The sequence below is a fragment of the Phocoena phocoena genome, chromosome 1, assembly GCF_963924675.1.
Source record: "Phocoena phocoena chromosome 1, mPhoPho1.1, whole genome shotgun sequence".
Taxonomy (NCBI): Eukaryota; Metazoa; Chordata; class Mammalia; order Artiodactyla; family Phocoenidae; genus Phocoena; species Phocoena phocoena.
The window spans coordinates 186,090,045-186,107,453 of NC_089219.1; the positions used below are offsets into that span (position 1 = coordinate 186,090,045).

Sequence of the window (17,409 nt, forward strand, 5' to 3'; positions counted from 1 at the left end):
GCTGAGTGTGGGATCTCATCAGGTTCAGTAAATGACAGCGACAGTGATCATCCAGCCTCCCGAGGAGGGGCCGGCGCCCTGCCCCCACCCCACCCTGCCCCCACCCCCGCCCCCACCCCCCAGGACCCCAGCGTCCGAGGCCAGGGGCGCCCGGCCTCTGGGGGCCGCACAGGTCTGAGCGCTGCTGCCCGGGAGGCCCGGGGAGGCGTGTCCTGCGGATGGCACAGAGCGCCCTGTGTCCAGCAGAGGGCCCAGCCCTGCCCTGCCTGGTGGCTTAGGGGTGGGGATGGAGGGGGTGCTGGAGCCGGCTGGCAATGCCAGACGCCCGATAGGGGCGGGCCCACCAGCCAGCTGCCCGTCGAGTCGGCCCTGCACTCGGTCCGGCCTCGCCTCCGCTTGTGGGCAGCCACTGCCGCTCATCCGGCCATGCGGCGGCCGTGGCCTCTGGCCATCTCTCTCGCTGTGGCGTTAGCGGCAGGTCCCGGCAGGGTCCCCGGGGGCGTCCCCCTGCGCCGGGGCGGGCGTGGCACGGAGGAGGAGGCCAAGGGGGTGCAGCAGTATGTGCCCCAGGAGTGGGCTGAGTACCCCCGGCCCATCCGCCCCACCGGGCCGCAGCCCACCGAGCCCCAGGTGGCCGCCAGCGCCCACCCGGACCGGGCCGTGGTCCCTGGGGGCAGCAGGCAGGAGCCTCGGGGCAACGCGACGGGGACGCCGGGCTGGCGGCTGCAGATCCAGAACCCCCTGTACCCGGTGACGGAGAGCTCCTACGGGGCCTACACCGTGCTGCTCCTGGCCCTGGTGCTGTTTGCCGTGGGCATCGTGGGCAACCTGGCGGTCATGTGCATCGTGTCGCACAGCTACTACCTGAAGAGCGCCTGGAACTCCATCCTTGCCAGCCTGGCCCTCTGGGACTTTCTGGTCCTCTTCTTCTGCCTCCCTGTCATCATCTTCCACGAGATCACCAAGCAGAGGCTGCTGGGTGACGTGTCTTGCCGGGCTGTGCCCTTCGTGGAGGTGAGTGTGTGTCCTGCTAGAGCCCACGGGGTGGTGGTGGGGGGGCCGCTGCCGGATGTGGGCTGCGAGGGTGTGCGAGGCCCCGCAGGCCTGGGGCTCTGTCTCGCTGCTTCTCCCCCAAGACAAACGCAGGATTGGCTCCTGGGAGCTCTCAGGTACCCGAGCGAGCAGGCGGGTGTCAGGGCCCTGGGGTCAATTCTGTGTCCACTCCCGGGAGTGCAAACACGGAAGGAAGGAAAGACCCTCCCTCACTGCGACTCTCGCCGCCGCCATCACCATCAGCCGTCTCCTCCATCCTCTGGAAGGAGAGACCTGGTTCTGGGGCTGGAGCTAAAGCTGGGGCTCTAGTGTCAGCTTCTGTCCCTGGCATACTGGGGTGTCCCTGGGCAGGTCACAGCTCCTCTCCCGTTTCACTGTCTCCTGACCAGAGGGTAGACCACTTGGCCCTCCAGCTGCGGCTCCAAGGTGACCACTGGCCCCACCTCTGGGAACTTCCACGCTGGGATGAGCGCGTGGGTGTTGATAGCGGTGTAGCTCACACGGATCCAGCTTAATCAAAACAGTGCAAAGATATACCAATATATGTGCATTTACGTGGGACACAGCAAGGCCAGCATGTCTGCCTAGGAACAGGAAATCAGCCTGCAGCATTCTGCATGTTGCTTACGCTGTGGGAGGAGGAAGAATGAGCACTGGGGTGACTGTGGCCTCCCTCCCCGCAAACGCTGCTTTCCCCCCGAGACAATGGGAGACGCTGAGTGAGTGGGCAGCCGGCCTGGGTGGGGAAGGAATTAGGATCAGCGTCTGGACACTGTCCTATTCCCAGCTCTGTCCCCGTCCCATGACTTAGCGATGGTTTCATATCCGGACGGACTCTCTGAGGCTCAGCGGGCAGTACAGCCCTTTCCTGTCCTTCCCAGCCCAGGGAGACCACCTAACGGTGGCCCCAAGTTGCTCAGACCTGAAAGAGGCCCTGCAGCCGGGGACAGCCCTTGCATCTTAGTGACCTGGCGCTCAGAGCCCAGGAGAGCTGTGGGAGGTCAGAGCCCGGGCTCTGCCGAGTGGCCGTGGTTAGCCACTTAGCCTGCCCAAACCCCTGCTTCCCTCCCTGCGAGTCGGGGCTGACCGCCATCACCATAGCTGGGTGAGTCCCTGAAGGCTCACATGTGTGATGTCCACAAAGGGCTTAGAACTGAAATAATTCAGTACGTGGTGGATTTTACCGGGAAAGGTCTAAGACCCCTGTGAGCGCTTGTCTGCGTGGAGCTGGCGGCCGAGGAGAGCCCGGCCCTGCCCCCTGCCCAACTGTGGGTCCCAACACACCCGATACGCAGGCTGCCACCTAACCCCCTCCACGGCCTGGAGGACAGAGGTGACCCCTGAGCCCTCCCTGGAGGCTGGGGTGACAGGTGAGAGTGGAGGGACGAATGCACCGCCCAGCATCCTTTTGTAGGGAGGCCCCAGGAGGGAACAGGAGGCAGCTAAATACAGCTTGGGGTCATTTTTGAGATGTAGGAAAGGAGAGGGCGTGTTGTTTAGCCTGAGCCCTGGCCTGGGGCCTGCCTGGAGATGGGGCAGGAGCCAGCCGGAGAGGGGAGTGCTTGGACGGAGGGGGAACTGAGCACAGCCCTGAGTGTGCCCAGCCATCGTCTGAGCTGGGAGCACCGCCCCAGCCCCGTCACTTCTCTCTGCCACTTTCTTCCCTGCTGCTCTGGCTTCCTCTCTGCTCACAGGGTGGTTTTCCTGTGTGCTCTGTGAGCTGCCTGCGGGGAGTGGGCACAGGCCCACTGCGTCCCCACTCGGGCTGGCCCTGGGCCTCTCCGGGCAGTGCGAGGAGGGCGGGAGAGCGTATGCCCTGCATCCCCAAGGCCACTCCCCCCATGGACGTGGTGGGTGAGGCCATCCAAGCACCCAGCAGGCCCAGGAGCCCTACGTCTCCATCCATGCTTGTCCTCAGAGATGATTTCCCAAAGTCTCAGGAGCACAAGGGGCTGTAGGGCCTAGGTCGCTCGTCCCTGGGCCCAGAGGCAAGGCAGCGGGCGGCCTGCAGGGGAACCTCAGCTCTGCCGTCCACCAAGGCCCTGGTCCCGCCTGAGCCCAGTCTGTCCCGTCAGACCCTGGCCGTGAGATCTGAAATGCCCCTGAATGGCGGTGCCACCACTGTCCTTCCCACGCCTGCCGTGCACTTCCAGTCTGAGCCAGCCCCTCGGTTGCCTGGGGCTGACCCCCGCCTCTCCCCCCCACAACGCCCCCTCGCAGGTCTCCTCTCTCGGCGTCACCACCTTCAGCCTCTGCGCCCTGGGCATTGACCGCTTCCACGTGGCCACCAGCACCCTGCCCGAGGCCAGGCCCATCGAGCCGTGCCCGTCCATCCTGGCCAAGCTGGCGGTCATCTGGGTGGGCTCCATGACGCTGGCTGCGCCCGAGCTCCTGCTCTGGCAGCTGGTACAGGAGCCCGGCCCCGCCGCGGGCCCCGTGGACGCGTGCATCATGAAGCCCTCCGCCCGCCTGCCCGAGTCCCTCTACTCGCTGGTCTTGACCTACCAGAACGCCCGGATGTGGTGGTCCTTCGGCTGCTACTTCTGCCTGCCCGTCCTCTTCACGGTCACCTGCCAGCTGGTGACGTGGCGGGTGTGGGGCCCGCCCGGCAGAAAGCCGGAGTGCCGGCCGGGCCAGCAGGAGCGGCGCGAGGGCCAGCTCAGCGGCACCGTGGTGGGCCTGACCGCCGTCTACACCCTCTGCACCCTCCCCGAGAACGTGTGCAATGTCGTGGCCGCCTACCTCTCGGCCACGCTCACCCGCCAGACCCTGGACCTCCTGGGCCTGGTCGGCCAGTTCGCCACCTTCCTCAAGGCGGCCGCCACGCCCGTGCTCCTCCTGTGTGTGTGCCGGCCACTGGGCCGCGCCTTCCTGGACTGCTGTTGCTGCTGCTGCTGCGAGGGCTGCGGCGGGGCGGCAGCCACCGACGGCCCAGTTGCCAAGCTCCGGACGGGGCTGGCCACCTCTGTCTACTTCCACAAGCCCCGAGAGGCGCCACCGCTCCTGGCCCTGGGCACGCCCTGCTGAGGCTGGCCGGCCGTGGCGGGGGGAGCCCTGTCCAGAGATGGACTCGGCTCCCCCGGCTGGGGTCTGGGTATGTCGGAGCCCCCGGCCGAGCCCCTTCTCGGGGGCGGCCCGCCCGTCCTCTTGCTGGGGGGCGGTGATCCCCCAGGTCCTCAGAGCTGCCCAGAGACTCTCCATCCCACCGGCTGGGAGCCAGAACCTCACCTGGTCCCAGCCTCACTCTCCCCTCTCCATCTGGAGCCCGACTACACTTTACTTTGCCCCTCTCGGCATCGCCCATCCTGGACGGGGGCCTTGGGGGCCAGCAACCGGTCTCTCCTCTGCACAGGATGGGCCCAGCCCCGGACGCCCCCTCCAGGTGCCGTCTCTTCTCCAGGAGCATTTCTGTCTCTGTCCTCCTCCTTCTCTGACGTACCCTGGTTGCCCGGTCCCCCCCCCAATCCCGGTCAGGTGCTCCCCTGTAGAAGACCCTTCTTGGAAAACAATAAACTAGGTAGAACTACCCCTGTGCCCACGGGCCTTTCTTGTGCCACATCCCGGCAGTGCCCAGATGCACCTGGGCTTTGCCCTCCTGGCCACCTTTGGCCCTTCCTGGCCTGTGGCTGGTGTCCTGTCCAGCCTGGGGTCCTGTGGCTTTGAGGGCAGAGTGGACGGAGGGGCTTGGGAGCTGGGGCACTGTGTCCTCAGGCTGGCCTGAGCCCAGCCGTCCCTGGGAAGTAGAAGGCTGCAGACTTATCTCCCCGGGAGCCCCCGCCGCTGTTCCTCCCTCCCCACAAAGCCCCCATTCGAGGGCAACCAGCAGCCTGGGGGGCTTCCAGCCTCTCTGAGAGCTGCCCTTGTTCGGCTTCTTAGAACAGACTGTTTAGCCTACAGACGGCCCAGCTGCCTGCCCCCCGCCCGCCCCACCCCCCCCCTTCCCCGCAGGCAGAGCTCCATCGACAGCCCCACAGAGCCTTCTTTCCTCTCTCTGGTCCCCCCCACCCCCCACGACAGGGGGCCCTTCCAGAGGCCCCTTAGCCCCGCCCAGACCCAGCGAAGTTGGCATGAGGTCAAACAAAGGGACACCTTGGCCTAGGCCACAGACCACTCCCCGCCCCGCAAGCCCACCCTTCCCATCTGAATCAGCGCAGCTCGGGCTCCCGCGGAGCTCCTGCTGCCAGCTCTGTCTGGATCACCTGCACAGGGCCTCAGGAGGGTCCCCAGGGCAGGGTCGGGGAGGCACAGGCATTGCCCGGCGCCCTGGGCTCCATTCTCCTCTGCCCACCCCACCCATACCCCCTGGCCTCAGCCTGGAGCCAAACCTCCTTCCCCCACTCCTGTGGATCTTAATGGCCTTGTTCTCTCCCCCTGGCACCCACCCTCAGGACGGGTGATGCCAAGAGAGAGGGAGGCCGTTGCTAGGCGATGGCGCGGCTGGCCGCACACTCTTTGTGCTGGAGAGACATCCACCCGTTTCTCGGCCGACCGCTGCCACAGTGACCAAAGCCCCCAGCTCTGTCTGCAGCAACTTAAGACGGTGGGGGGAGCAGGCTGGAGAGGAGACCAAGGGCAGGCTTGCGGTGTTGAGGTGACCGGGGCCCTTCCCTCTCCCCCCCACCCCAGCCCCAGTCCCAAATGCACCAGCAGCCTCCTATGGGATGGAGGAGGGGGGCCAGGGTGAAGGCGGGACGCGCAGGCCGAGGATGGGAGGCTGGGGGTGGGGAGGGGGCACCGCCGCATCCTGTTTGGGGGCTCTGCCACAAAGGGGCCCCTGCCCCTCCCTGCGGTTCCGAGGCCCTGCCACCACCGCTGCCCTGGGCCCCGCCAACGTGAGTGGCTTGCAGGATTAGTCAGCAGGCCAGCGGGCCTTGGGAAAGAGCCACCGTCTCTCCGGCTAGGCCAGCTGGGGGAACAGTGTGGCATTTGTTGCCTAGGGGTCCTGGGCTTGGGGTGGGGCGGCAGCTGGCAGTGGTGGGCGGTGGACTTGAGCTGGGTCTTTAGGGGACCGACCCCGAGCCCTGATGTCAGCCAGGTGGGAGGCGGGCCAACCCACTGAGCCACCCTGACCCCGTCAGTATGCACACCTTGCACTGAGAATTGCCTCCCTTGGGCCGGACTGGACGCAGTTACTGGACCCCATCAGTTAAACAGGAATACCCCCCCCCCCCCACAGAGGCCTGGAGTCATTGAATGAGACAAGATACATAAAGCTCCCGGCATGACGCCTGGCACCTTCCTTCCCTCCCTCCCTTTGGGGGTTCAATTCTCCAGAACTGCAGAGCAGGCTTGGCCAGGCGTGCAAAGGGCCCCCCATGCTGGTGTACATATGCACAGTCTGTCCTACGAAGCACCTGCTGTGTGCTGGGAGCAAGCACTGGGGCAGGACGATGCCTGCTTGCTGGCGACCAGCCCATCCTGTCTTATCTCGTCAGAGGACGCAGGAGGCGAGAAAGGCAGCTCATCCCTGAAACTCCCCTTCCTGCTCACCAGACCAGTGACCGTTGGTCCTGTCCCAGCCTCCCAGGCCGTGGCATCTCCAGCCACCTCAGCAGCCAGGAGAGCCCAGGGGACAGCCCGGCCCCAGCTTCGACCTCCTCGACCAGGGGGCACGTGTCCTATCCTTTAGGGGTTGCAAGGAACCTGAAGTCATCTAGCTCCCTCCGCCGAATTCCATCTGCATTCTCTCCCCAAACTCCCTGGCAGTGGGGAAGCCCTCTCCAGGCAGGCCATTCCTCCCTGCGGTTCTCATGACCAGGAGGCTCCAAGAGGAAGCACCGAAGAAGGGCCGGTGAGCTCAGAGCCACCAGGGCAGGCCCTGCTCCCAGGACGGTGCAGGTGGCCTCCTCCCCGCAGAGGTGCGGCGAGAGGGGTGGAGCCTTCCGCAGGGCCGGACCTTCCGCAGGGCCGCTCCGTCTCCAGGCTGAGGGGAGCCAGGGGGCGGGGCTTACGGCAAAAGTGGGTCAAGATGGCCCCGGATTTGGGAAGCGGGGCGCAAGCCTCCGAGGCCACGGCTGCGGGCAGAGGGGACCAGCTCTAGGGGTGGAGTGGGCTGGGAGGGGCCGGGGGTGGGCAGGGAAGGGAGGGCACGGCCTCTGCCGGGAAGCCAGCAGCCTGGACACCAACAGAGGAGCAGCTAAGGGTGGTAAGCCGTGGGCTCTGCAGGCCCGGCACTGCCCCCGCACCCCCCAGGACAATTCACCGGCTCCGCCACCTCTGGCTGCAGGTGGGGGCCCGGACAGACTCCAGGAAGCGGGCTCCGTCCCGCACACACCGGGTGCAGCCGGGCGGTTCCGGACACAGACCCCCTCCATTCCCCTGGCAGCTGCTGGCTCAGAGCTGGGGACACAGGAAGGTCCGACTAGAGGAGGCGGCAGGGCAGGAGCCGGCGCGCTCGCGGGGGCTGCTCTGTGAAGGGCCATTGTGCGCCCGGGCGAGCGCGTGCCTCCCTTTGGCTGGGAGCGCCCAGGGTCGGGGACCAGAGTCCCCAGCCTGCCGGGCCGTGGACAGAAAAAAAAACCGCACCGCGCACCCCCCCCAACACAAAATTGTCATTTATTCTTGTTTTTGTTAGGAGGCAAAAAAATGTACAGTTACAAGAATCATTTTCCAAACAGAGGTTAAATATGAGCTGAAAAGTGTAAAAAAGGAAGAGGGACATCACTTTACAAATCATTAAACAAACAGAAAACAAAACCCAAAGAACCAACCCCCCATGCCGAGTTCTCTCCTTGTGCAACTCTGCAAAACGAGAACAGAAAATGAGGTGGCCCGTGGAGGTGAGGGCCCGGAGCTGGGAGCCAGGAACAGGCGGGGAGGGGCTGCTAGGGCGCTGGCCTCCTGCCCCTTCGGCCCCCGGTCTCCGGCGCCTGCTTGTGCCTGGTGGCCATGCTGAGGCTGGGGGCAGCGAAGGGCGTCTCCGGAAGCTCCCGTCAGCCTGTGACATTCAAACACTGCGGAGACAGGCCAGACTGGGAAGTGGAGACAAACGGGACGTGGGGACGGACACCCGTGCCTGGGCTGGTACCTGCCCCTGTGCCAGCCTCACCCTTCCTGATCTGAACCGGCCCCAGCTAACCCCGCTATTCTCCTTCTCTCCAGACCGCCCCCTCCCAGATCCTGACTGGCCCCTGCAGCATCAAATGGTTGATTTTAGTCTTTGCTTAAATTAAAAAATTAAAATATATATACATATATATACTGTACACACAGGACAATAACAGAAGAGTGTGGGAAAGGGAAGCAGGGAGCGGGACAGGAGAGGAGGCGGGGCTGTGGGGCGGGGCTTCAGAGGGGGCGGGAAGCAGGGCGGCGGAGAGACAAAGGGAGAGGGGAGGGGGGGAGGTTAGGGGACCGGAGGGGAGCAATTTATTTTACAATAAAATCGGGAGTTCAAACCTCAGCAGAACAGGACTCTGGGATCCCCAGAGGGCCCCTCCCCACACCAAGTAAGGAGGGGTGGGCTTGGGGGGGCGGCGGGGGGAGGGGGCGGGAGCTCGGCTTCAGATCCGGAGGGCGGTCCCTGGTCCGAGGGGGTGGGGCCGCAGTCTCAGCTTCTCCGTGACTTTGAGTGCTGGATAAGCCACTGTAGGGTGATGTCTGCGGGGCAAGAGAGGAGGTTACAGGGCTTCAGGGCTGGTTCTCCTGAGGGTAGAGCACACACCTGGCCGGGGCGGGGGGGGGGGGGGGGGGGGGGAGGGGGCGCGCTGCACCTAGGGTCAACTCTAAGGGCACCACAAGCCCAGCTTCCAGCTGCCAAGCTCCGAACAGCCCCTGATGGGTGCAAGGGCGTCTGGCTGCGGTGAAAGAGACGGAGCCATAGGACGAGTCCCTCAGACCAGAAGGGTCCGACCCTACGACGTCACAGGCGGGGAGTGAGCCCCAAGGAGAGGGGGGATTTGCCTACGATCACACACCAGTTGACGGCAGAGCTGGGGTGATGCTCAGCATCGGGGCTTCCCGCTGCCTGTCCTGCCCAGGAGAGCCACGGCGCTCCGGGCTCCAAGGAGAGAGCCACCGGCTGCCTTCCCCTCCTGCCCCTCCCCGCGAGCGCAGCGACGCCCCCAGACCCACCGATGTTGTCCTTTTCTTTGCAGGAGATGGAGTAGCAGCAGATCTCTCGGTCCTGGATGGCAGACAGATTCCTGCAGGGGACCAGAGCTGTCTGCTGAGGTTGCCACTGAGCAAGGGGCTGGGGGCCGGGGGCCGGGGCCGGGGGCCGGGGGCCGGGCGCGGGGGCAGTCGGGGATAGAGGGACGGGGAGGGGGAGGGGCGAAGGGCGGGGCTCGGACAGGCGCGCTCTAGCGCCACCAAGCGGTGGGTGCCGAGAGCAGCAACGAGCCCTCCGCTCTGGCGCCTGGGAGTTTGGGGAGCAGGGAGGAAGGACAGGGAAGAGTGGCCAACTCACATTTTCTCGATCAGCTCCTTCTCATCCAAGGCTCCCGGGAGGTCTCGCTTGTTGCCCAGGACTAGGACCTGCCGAGAAGGGAGGGCAGGGCTCGGTCCAGGGCAGCCACGGCCAGGCTGCCCCAAGAAGGGGGCTGGCTTCCGCAGCCCCGTTGCATCCGCACCCCTCCCTCCCCCCACCGCCAGCAGTATTTACCCCCACCTGCCCCCAGCGGTCCCCGGCCTTCCCGGCGAGCCCCCGACCCTCCCACTCCACTCGGGGCTGACCGGGATGCCCTGCAGCTGGGGCTTGTCCAGTAGGTTGTGGAGTTCATTCTTGGAGGCCTCAATCTTCTCTTGGTCAGCGGCATCCACCATGTACCTGGGGGGCGGCAGGTGGGGACAAGCTGACACCACAGGCTGCGCGGTTGCGGGGGAAGGAGCTGCAGCAGCTCTGGCTCGACACCCGGGGTCTCCGCCACCTGGGACGGCTCAGGCAGGTGCTCTGAGAATGTCTTCTGAACTGATGGGAGTGAGAACCTGTAGGGGCCGCTGGGGCCTGCCCTTGTCCTATCCCCCAGACCTCTGGAGAAGCTGCTGCTCCTGCGGCAGCGCTGGGCCCCATAGGATTAGACCTAAGTCCTTCCCAGAGTGACCCGCTTACGTTCTCAGGGCAGGGCTGGCTAGACAAGGGGGTGAAAAGAGCAAAGGAAGCCCCAGAAGACTTTCCTGCATCAAAATGTTTTTTTAAAAATCAGGTTGGGGACTTCCCTGGTGGTCCAGTGGTTATAGGACTCGGAGCTTCCACTGCAGGGGGCAAGGGTTGGATCACTGGTCTGGGAACGCAGTGCGGCCAAAGAATTTTTTTAAATAATAAGAATAATAAAACCAAATCTGGTTACTGGGTGTAAGATAGGCTACAAAAATGTACTTTACAACACGGGGAATAGAGCCAATATTTTGATATAACTGTAAATGGAGTGTCACCTTTAAAAACTATAAAAAAATAAAAATACATAAAAATTTAAATTTAAAAATCAGATTAAAAACAACGAAAGCTGGGTTTCCCTGGTGGCGCAGTGGTTGAGAGTCCGCCTGCCGATGCAGGGGACACGGGTTCGTGCCCCGGTCTGGGAAGATCCCACGTGCCGCGGAGCGGCTGGGCCCGTGAGCCATGGCCGCTGAGCCTGCGCTTCCGGGGCCTGTGCTCCGCAACGGGAAAGGCCGCAGCGGTGAGAGGCCCGAGTACCGCAAAAAAACAAAACAAACAAACAACGAAAGCTAAATGATCTTTTGTTTGGGCATATATACACGTAGAATAAAATTATTTTTAAAAAGCAAGGGAGAGAATTCCCTGGCGGTCCAGTGGTTAGCACTCGGCGCTCACTGCCAAGGGCCTGGGTTCAATCCCTGGTTGGGGAACTAAGATCCCACAAGCTGTGTGGCACGGCCAACAATGAAAGGAAAAAAAAAAAAAGCCAGGGAATGAACCACTAAATCACACAAAATTCAGGATAGGGGTGAGTCTGGGTTGGGGGTAGGCAGGGAGATGAGGAGGGACACACAGATGCTTCAGCATGAGGTGGTCAGTCCTCCGGTTCTCAGACTGGCCGGGGGGCGCCCAGAGCGTCTGTCAAAGCACAGGCAGCTGCACACAGGTGTGAGTCACCTGCCAACGACCACGGGCCTGCTGCGCACTTACACGATGGCGCTCACTCCTCGGCAGTAGCGCTCCCACATGCTGCGGAAGCGGGGCTGTCCCCCGATGTCCCAGAGCTGAGCAAGAGAGGTGAGCGGGTGTCAGCAGCAGGCAGGCCCCCAATCCATCCTGGTTCCCACGTGCCCCCCGCCTGCCCCACCGGAATTCCTTCTCTCTCTGCGTCCCTGACTCCTAAGCCTACCTGAGCTCTTTCCCCAACTATCCGGTCGGACCCAAGCCTCTGCTTTCCTCTAGCTTCTCCTCCGGAGGCCCGACACATACAGACACACGCGCACACGCACACACACATCCTCTGCGGCCGTGGGCTTGCGCCCAGGGGCCAGCTCGCCTGCGCACCTTGATGGTCACGTTCCCTTTGGTGATCTTGCGCATGTTGAAGCCCACGGTGGGGATCATGTCCTCATTGAACTGTCCCGACTGGAAGGAAGAGTCAGAATTGGAAAAGGGGCAAAAATCGCCAGGACCCAGATGCGCTGTCCGCGGCGGCCACGGACCAAAAGGCTGCGGGAATGAAGCAGAGAGGCCAGGCCGGAGCCTCTCAGGCGCCCCAGTGTCCCGGGCAGCTCCCGCGCGCCCCCTGCTTTCAAGCAAGATGGGCCATGGCCAAGCCCGGTGTCCACCTCACACCCGAGCTCCCCTGTGACAAAGAGGCCCCTCGAAGTCGCTCGACCAGGATGGAGAAAGTCCTTCCTGAGGTCTAACCCACCTCTCTGTTGTTGGACCAGAGCCCCCTTTCTGTATCTAGCCTCCGGTGGGGCAGGTCACGTTAAACAATCTAGGTTTACACTTTCACGCGGTAGTAAATGCTCACATCAGACTGAGGGTCGGTAAGTCAGCCACGCCCCAAAGGCAACGCGCAGCAAGGAACTTCTGGGTTTCTTTGTACTGTACCCATTTGTAGGATGGGTACCCCTCGCCGTGCACCCCGACTAGACCGAGAGCTCTCGGGAGAGGAGCCACGTCTACACTGACGTTGGTGAATGTTCACCCAGTAAGTAGAAGTTAACCGTAATTCTGTTTCCCATAACCCACTTTCAAATTCTAACAATTCTCACGTCTCCCCTCTAAATGGTCTCTAAGATCGTTCTAAACTAGCCACAGGCCTCTACTAAGGCCAGACCAAACTCCGCTCAAGGTCATCTCCACGTTCACATGTAGGACACCTCTGCTTCTCCCCCAGACGCAGGCTGAAGGAGATGGGGCTTACTTAACCTTGAACCTGAGGGGACAGCCTTGTTCCGTTACGATGTCACTGTCTTCTACCAGGTGGGAGGAGTAATTTGCCTAAGGCCACACAGAGTGGTCAGGGGCTCTGACCATTGGCCAAAGTGTAAGACATGATGGCTTCTCATTCAGAGCCTGTGAGTCTGAATGAAGAATCCCCCCTGAATGAGACGGATTGATTCCCTTTTACCTTCAGGAATCACCTGAGCTCGTTCACCAAGTCCCTCGGATGTGAGCACCGAATGCCCAAGACTGATGCTCAAGATAAGACGCATGAGGGTTCCTAACCTGGAGGCCGAAGAGGGGCTTCGGAGACCCCCTGAAGGTGCGCACAAGCTGTATGTGCACATTTTTGTTTGTATGTACGCGCCTCTGGGGAAAGGGTCTCTGTTTTTTTATCAGATATCCAAAGGGTCTAAGAGCCTCTAACAGTGAGGAAACGTGAGGAAAAGGCAGTGCCCTGACGAGGTTTTGCTTTTGGCTAGGCAGGGAGAACCATGTGTGCTTTAACTCCACGAACCCCACCCAGCAGGGTGCAGGTGGAATGGGGTACCCACTGGGCCCAAGCCCACTCCATCCCCAACCGGGCAGATGAAGAACGTGGTCCTGAGGAAGGAAGCCCAGCTCTCGTTTATCCCTCATCGTGGATGAGCTTGGACAAGACAGTTGGACCTCTCTGGGCCTCAGGGTTTCCTTCCGTGAAATGGCAGAAAAGGGTTTTGGTTTTCCTAAAAATTGGCAAATAGGGCTCACGAAGTGCTTGGAAATGGTTTCCATACACGAGGAACCATCACTGCTCTTTGGCAACCCAGAACATTCACAGGCTCCCATAGAAACGAAAAGCCTAGCCTGTCAGAATGTGATCCTGGACAAAGGACGGTTCCAGGAGGACCCTCAGGGAGCCAGGCTCCCCGGCCTCAGTATTTCCAGTTCAGCTGTGAATCAGAGCTAAGCTGGGACCAGTCACAACTGCATTTCCCGGCTGAGGCCTCAGATCTCACAAGCTCCTCCTTCAAGGTCAGCAGGCACCCTAAAGTCGTCTGGAGGAACCCCCGGCTCAGACTTGAATGTCCTCTGGCTCATCCCTCCTGGGTCAGCGCCAACACTCCAAAGTGCTCTCTAATGAGTCAAAAATCCACCTTCCCAACTCTACCCCTTGGGTACCCCCAAATTAGCTCTTCCCCCGGATGGCCTTTCACACTTGCGAGTATCTGAAAATGGCCTCTTGTTTCCCTCGGGCAAAACATCTCCTACTTTCTGGCAGTTCAACTTTTTCAGAACTCAGAAAGTGAGTTCTGGGTCCTCAGAGGCACTGGAGAATCTCTTTGTGATGCTTCCCAGCCCACATTAGCCAGTGGAGCAGCTTACACATAAGCTCGATTTCTATTTACAGTCGGACTCATACAAGGAGTAGAAAAAACCCAAATGGGTAAAAGCTAAGACAAAGAAAGGCCGCAAGAAGAGGCAAAGGGGATTCAGAAGGTCAGTGGTGGGCATGGGCCAGAGCCCGGGGTCCTGACTCTTCGCTTCTTTCTGAAAGACACTCCACTGGGATCATACACTGGCGGGCGGAAAGGCCGTGGCCCTGGAGAAGCTGAGAACTCTGGACTCGGGCACTCCCACTGCAGCCCACAAGGGATGGGTGTTCTGGAGAAGCCTCTTTCTAGGGAAGTCCAGGCTGCACTTTTAGGATGTGTGAGTTGAGGTGGCAAATTTATGTCATAAACACGAAGGCCCGGCTGGGGGAGGGGAGCCCTCGCTGCACCCCTCGGAAACTCCTGACCCCGGCAGTGAAACCTGCGACTCTTGGATTCCGTTTCTGACCTGCCAGAGCACCCCATTCTCTGGACACGAACAGGACACGGAACCGCCTGGGTTCCTGTGGATCCCCGCCCAGGAACACAGCTTTGTAAACGCTCTAGGAGGAGCGACTCCCTGGGGACCAGAGGTGATGCCCAGGCTGAGCCACGAGAGTAGCAGCGGCACCGACTGGTCCCCTCTCGGCCTCTCCCTGGAGACAGTTCCCAGATCTCGGCACCTCGGAGCGAAGCCACAGGCCCGCAGGACCCGAGGCCAGGCGGGGCGCTCCTGCTTTTGGAATCCAAGTCAACACCAGGTCTAGCCAGGAGCCTGCGACCAAGGGCCAGCACCTGGGCAGACAGGAGCCCAGGAACCATCGTGCCAACAAACCCAGCCTGGGCCCGAAGAGCCTGTGCTGCTGGGTGAGCGGCCAGGAGCCCCTGGGCAGAGGTCGTCGCAAACACGTTTGGGAAAGGAAGCCAGTGCCCAAACACGCCATCATGGGGTACCTGCCCCCCAGTCTCCCTCCACCCTTCTCTTCGAGGGTGGGCAGGAGTCAGGCAGGAGAGGTACCCAGGCTGGCAGGTCACACTTCTCTGCCGACCCCTGTCATGTATGGCCGCTCCACAGCTCTCAGAAGCCCCCGTCTGCGGACGCGGGCCGGGTCCCCGGACACCTCAGCTCTGCCCAAGCCTTCCTCAGCCCCACACGCCCAGCCCAGTCCTCTCGGAAATGCAGGCCGCAGCCACTACTGCAGCTCAGCTCAAACACCCAGGGAGCTCATCTTCCCCTTTTTTGAGGCAGATTTTAACTCCTCCCCACCACTGCCCTGGCGCTGAAAGGCTTACACTTGCCCACCTCGGTCTTGATGACCCAAAGCCCTCAGAGCCACTCTCCCCTGTGTCCCCAGAGTGGACCTGCCCCTCCACCTCCAACGCATCCTCTGGGTCCGAAGCACCTCCTCCTGCCCCGCAACTTCCGGGCCAGGCGGGGACTCCGAGCTCCCTTTAGGACGCAGTGCGTCCTCCCCGGACCCCCAGCTGGACGCCACGGTCGGGGAGAGGTTCCCCGTGGAGAAGGAGTCTGGGCTGGAGCCCAGGGCCTCTGCTGATTCCACTCCCCCCAGGGATCCCTCCCCCCACCCCCCACCCCCGTCAATAGCACCGGGGCTTCCTCTTCCGGCCAGGAGGGGTTAACCCCCCGGGGTGGGGCCGGGCCGGCCCGGGCCCCCTCCCCCAGCCTCGCGGGCATCCGTCCTGCGACCCTCCGCGCGCCGCACGGGCAGACCCTGCACTTTCGCCCCGTCATGCGCCAGGGTGCGGGTGCCGGAGGGGGCCCGTCTCCGCGGGCGGCGGTCCCTCTGGCCTCGTGACACCCTCGGCGCCGCCGGTCCTGGGGCCCGGGCCGCGTCCCCTCGTCCCCCGCCCCTGCGCCCGGCCGTGCCATCCCGGCCCGGGCGCGCGCCGCCGGGTCCCCAGGGCCGTGCTAGGCCCCGCGCGCCCGGGCCCGCGCCTCCCCGCCGGCGCCAGCCGTGCCGGCCACGCCAGGCGGCGACCCGCTCGGCTGGGCGCGGCGGGGACCTGAGGCCCGGCCGGCCGGCGCCCCGTACCGCGATCACGTTGACGAAGGTGGTCTTGCCCGAGTACTGCAGCCCGACCAGCGTGAGCTCCATCTCCTCCTTCCAGAAGAGGGCCTTGAACCAGTCCAGCAGCTTGTTGAACAAAGCGATCATGGTCGCTGCGCCGGCCGCGCCCGGTGCCGGCTCCCCGCCGCCCCTCGTGCCCTCGCGCTGCGGCCGGAGCGGCCCCTCCCCGGTGCGGCCCGGCTCCGGACTCGGTGCGGGCGGAGGCTCGGCTGGAGCGCGCGGCCGCCGACGACTCGCTGCCGGATCGGCGCGCCGATGGGTGTGGCCTCCGCGCGTCCTTCTCCTCCCGGTCGCCGTCCTCCTCGCAGTCGTCCTCCTCCTCGTCCTCTTCCTCCGCCCGCGCGGCCGCCGGCCCTGCTCGCCCCCGAGCGGGCGCGCTCCTCCTGGCCGGGCCGGGCGGGCCGGGCTGCGGGTACGCTGGGCGGGGCGCCCGCGGCCTTCGGGGCGGGCCGGGCTGCTGTGCGCTGGGGGCCCTTGGGGAAAGAGCTCCGATTGTTTTTCGCCTTCCCGGGTTGCCGTGCCCCGATTGGCACCCGCCTCCTTCTCACAGGGCGGTGGGCCCGAGGTGGGCGAGGGCCCCGTTGAGCGGGACCATTTCCAGGGGGGAGGAGGGTGGTCCGTGGCTTCCCAGGACGCGGGGACGACGTCTCTAAGATCTTTTGTTCCCCGAGTTCTTGCCTCTGAGCATCTCTGGGTACCAGAGCCCCAGTGGAGGGGAACATCCACCTGTGAGGCCTCGTTAACCACGGGGTACCAGGGCCACTTGCTTAGGAAGCCTCTGGCCCAAAGTGACTTTTACTGGGACCACCATGATACTAAAGAGAGAGAGTCCTGCGGGGGGGTTTCCCGTGAGGGAGGTTTGTGGCAAATGAAAAAAGTTGGCCTGTTTTGGTAAAAACCAAGGTTTTCTTCAGGAGAGCTGGCGGTAGGAGGTGTGGGACTTGCAGAGATGCTGGTCCTGGGAGGACCCAACCTCGGGGCTGCTGGACCCCCTGAGCCCACACCCCGCTTTGGGCGTGCCTTCCTACTTGGCCTCCACAGGCACTCACGTGGCGTCCGTGGTTTTAGTCAAACGTGCGTAAAGTTTCAATATCAACCATATCTGCCAAGCCCAGCCGAGCTGACCCCAAATGATCAGTTGCTACAGTGGAGGAATCACAAAGTCCTGGCCCCGTGCAATATCCTGGGTTATTAAATTGTTAACCTACATGGTCTTTCTAGTCCTTGCCCTTTGTGAGTCCCTCTCTAGCGCCTAAGGAACACCTCTGCCCGTTTCCCAGACTGACTCCAGTGTCACTTTGTTTCACGTGGCCCTGGAAGGGCTGTAAAAGTGCACGTCTGGGGTGAAGGTCAGCAGCCGGTTCTTGGCCTGTGGATTCTCACCGTCTCTACTGATGTAAAGAGGCTCCAGAGGCCTGAGAGGAAGAGGGAAGGAATGACTCAGTCATCCGCGAAGTCTTTATTTTCCCACCTGGTCACTCTTCAGAGCCTGTCCTCAAGCTCTGGGACAGGGTTGGGGTAACAGCACCCAGGGAGGGGAGCCTGCCACCTGTGCGGTGGCTTTCCTCCTGTGGGGTCTGAG

The 17,409-nt window shown here is 62.9% G+C and overlaps 2 protein-coding genes across 2 annotated transcripts; one reads left to right on the top strand and one right to left on the bottom strand.

The window, feature by feature from the left end:
* The first annotated feature begins 426 nt into the window (after positions 1-426).
* Positions 427-4,080, top strand: GPR37L1 (G protein-coupled receptor 37 like 1). The gene is made up of 2 exons (XM_065893597.1): positions 427-1,014; positions 3,274-4,080. Exons 1-2 carry the CDS (start codon positions 427-429, stop codon positions 4,078-4,080), a joined length of 1,395 nt encoding a protein of 464 aa, XP_065749669.1.
* Positions 4,081-8,602: 4,522 nt separating this feature from the next.
* ARL8A (ADP ribosylation factor like GTPase 8A) lies at positions 8,603-15,917 on the bottom strand. Its single transcript, XM_065884926.1, has 7 exons — positions 15,792-15,917; positions 11,495-11,575; positions 11,141-11,214; positions 9,727-9,820; positions 9,461-9,528; positions 9,127-9,197; positions 8,603-8,652 (listed from the first exon to the last, which is right to left on the bottom strand). Exons 1-7 carry the CDS (start codon positions 15,912-15,914, stop codon positions 8,603-8,605), a joined length of 561 nt encoding a protein of 186 aa, XP_065740998.1. The 5' UTR covers positions 15,915-15,917.
* Positions 15,918-17,409: the final 1,492 nt, after the last annotated feature.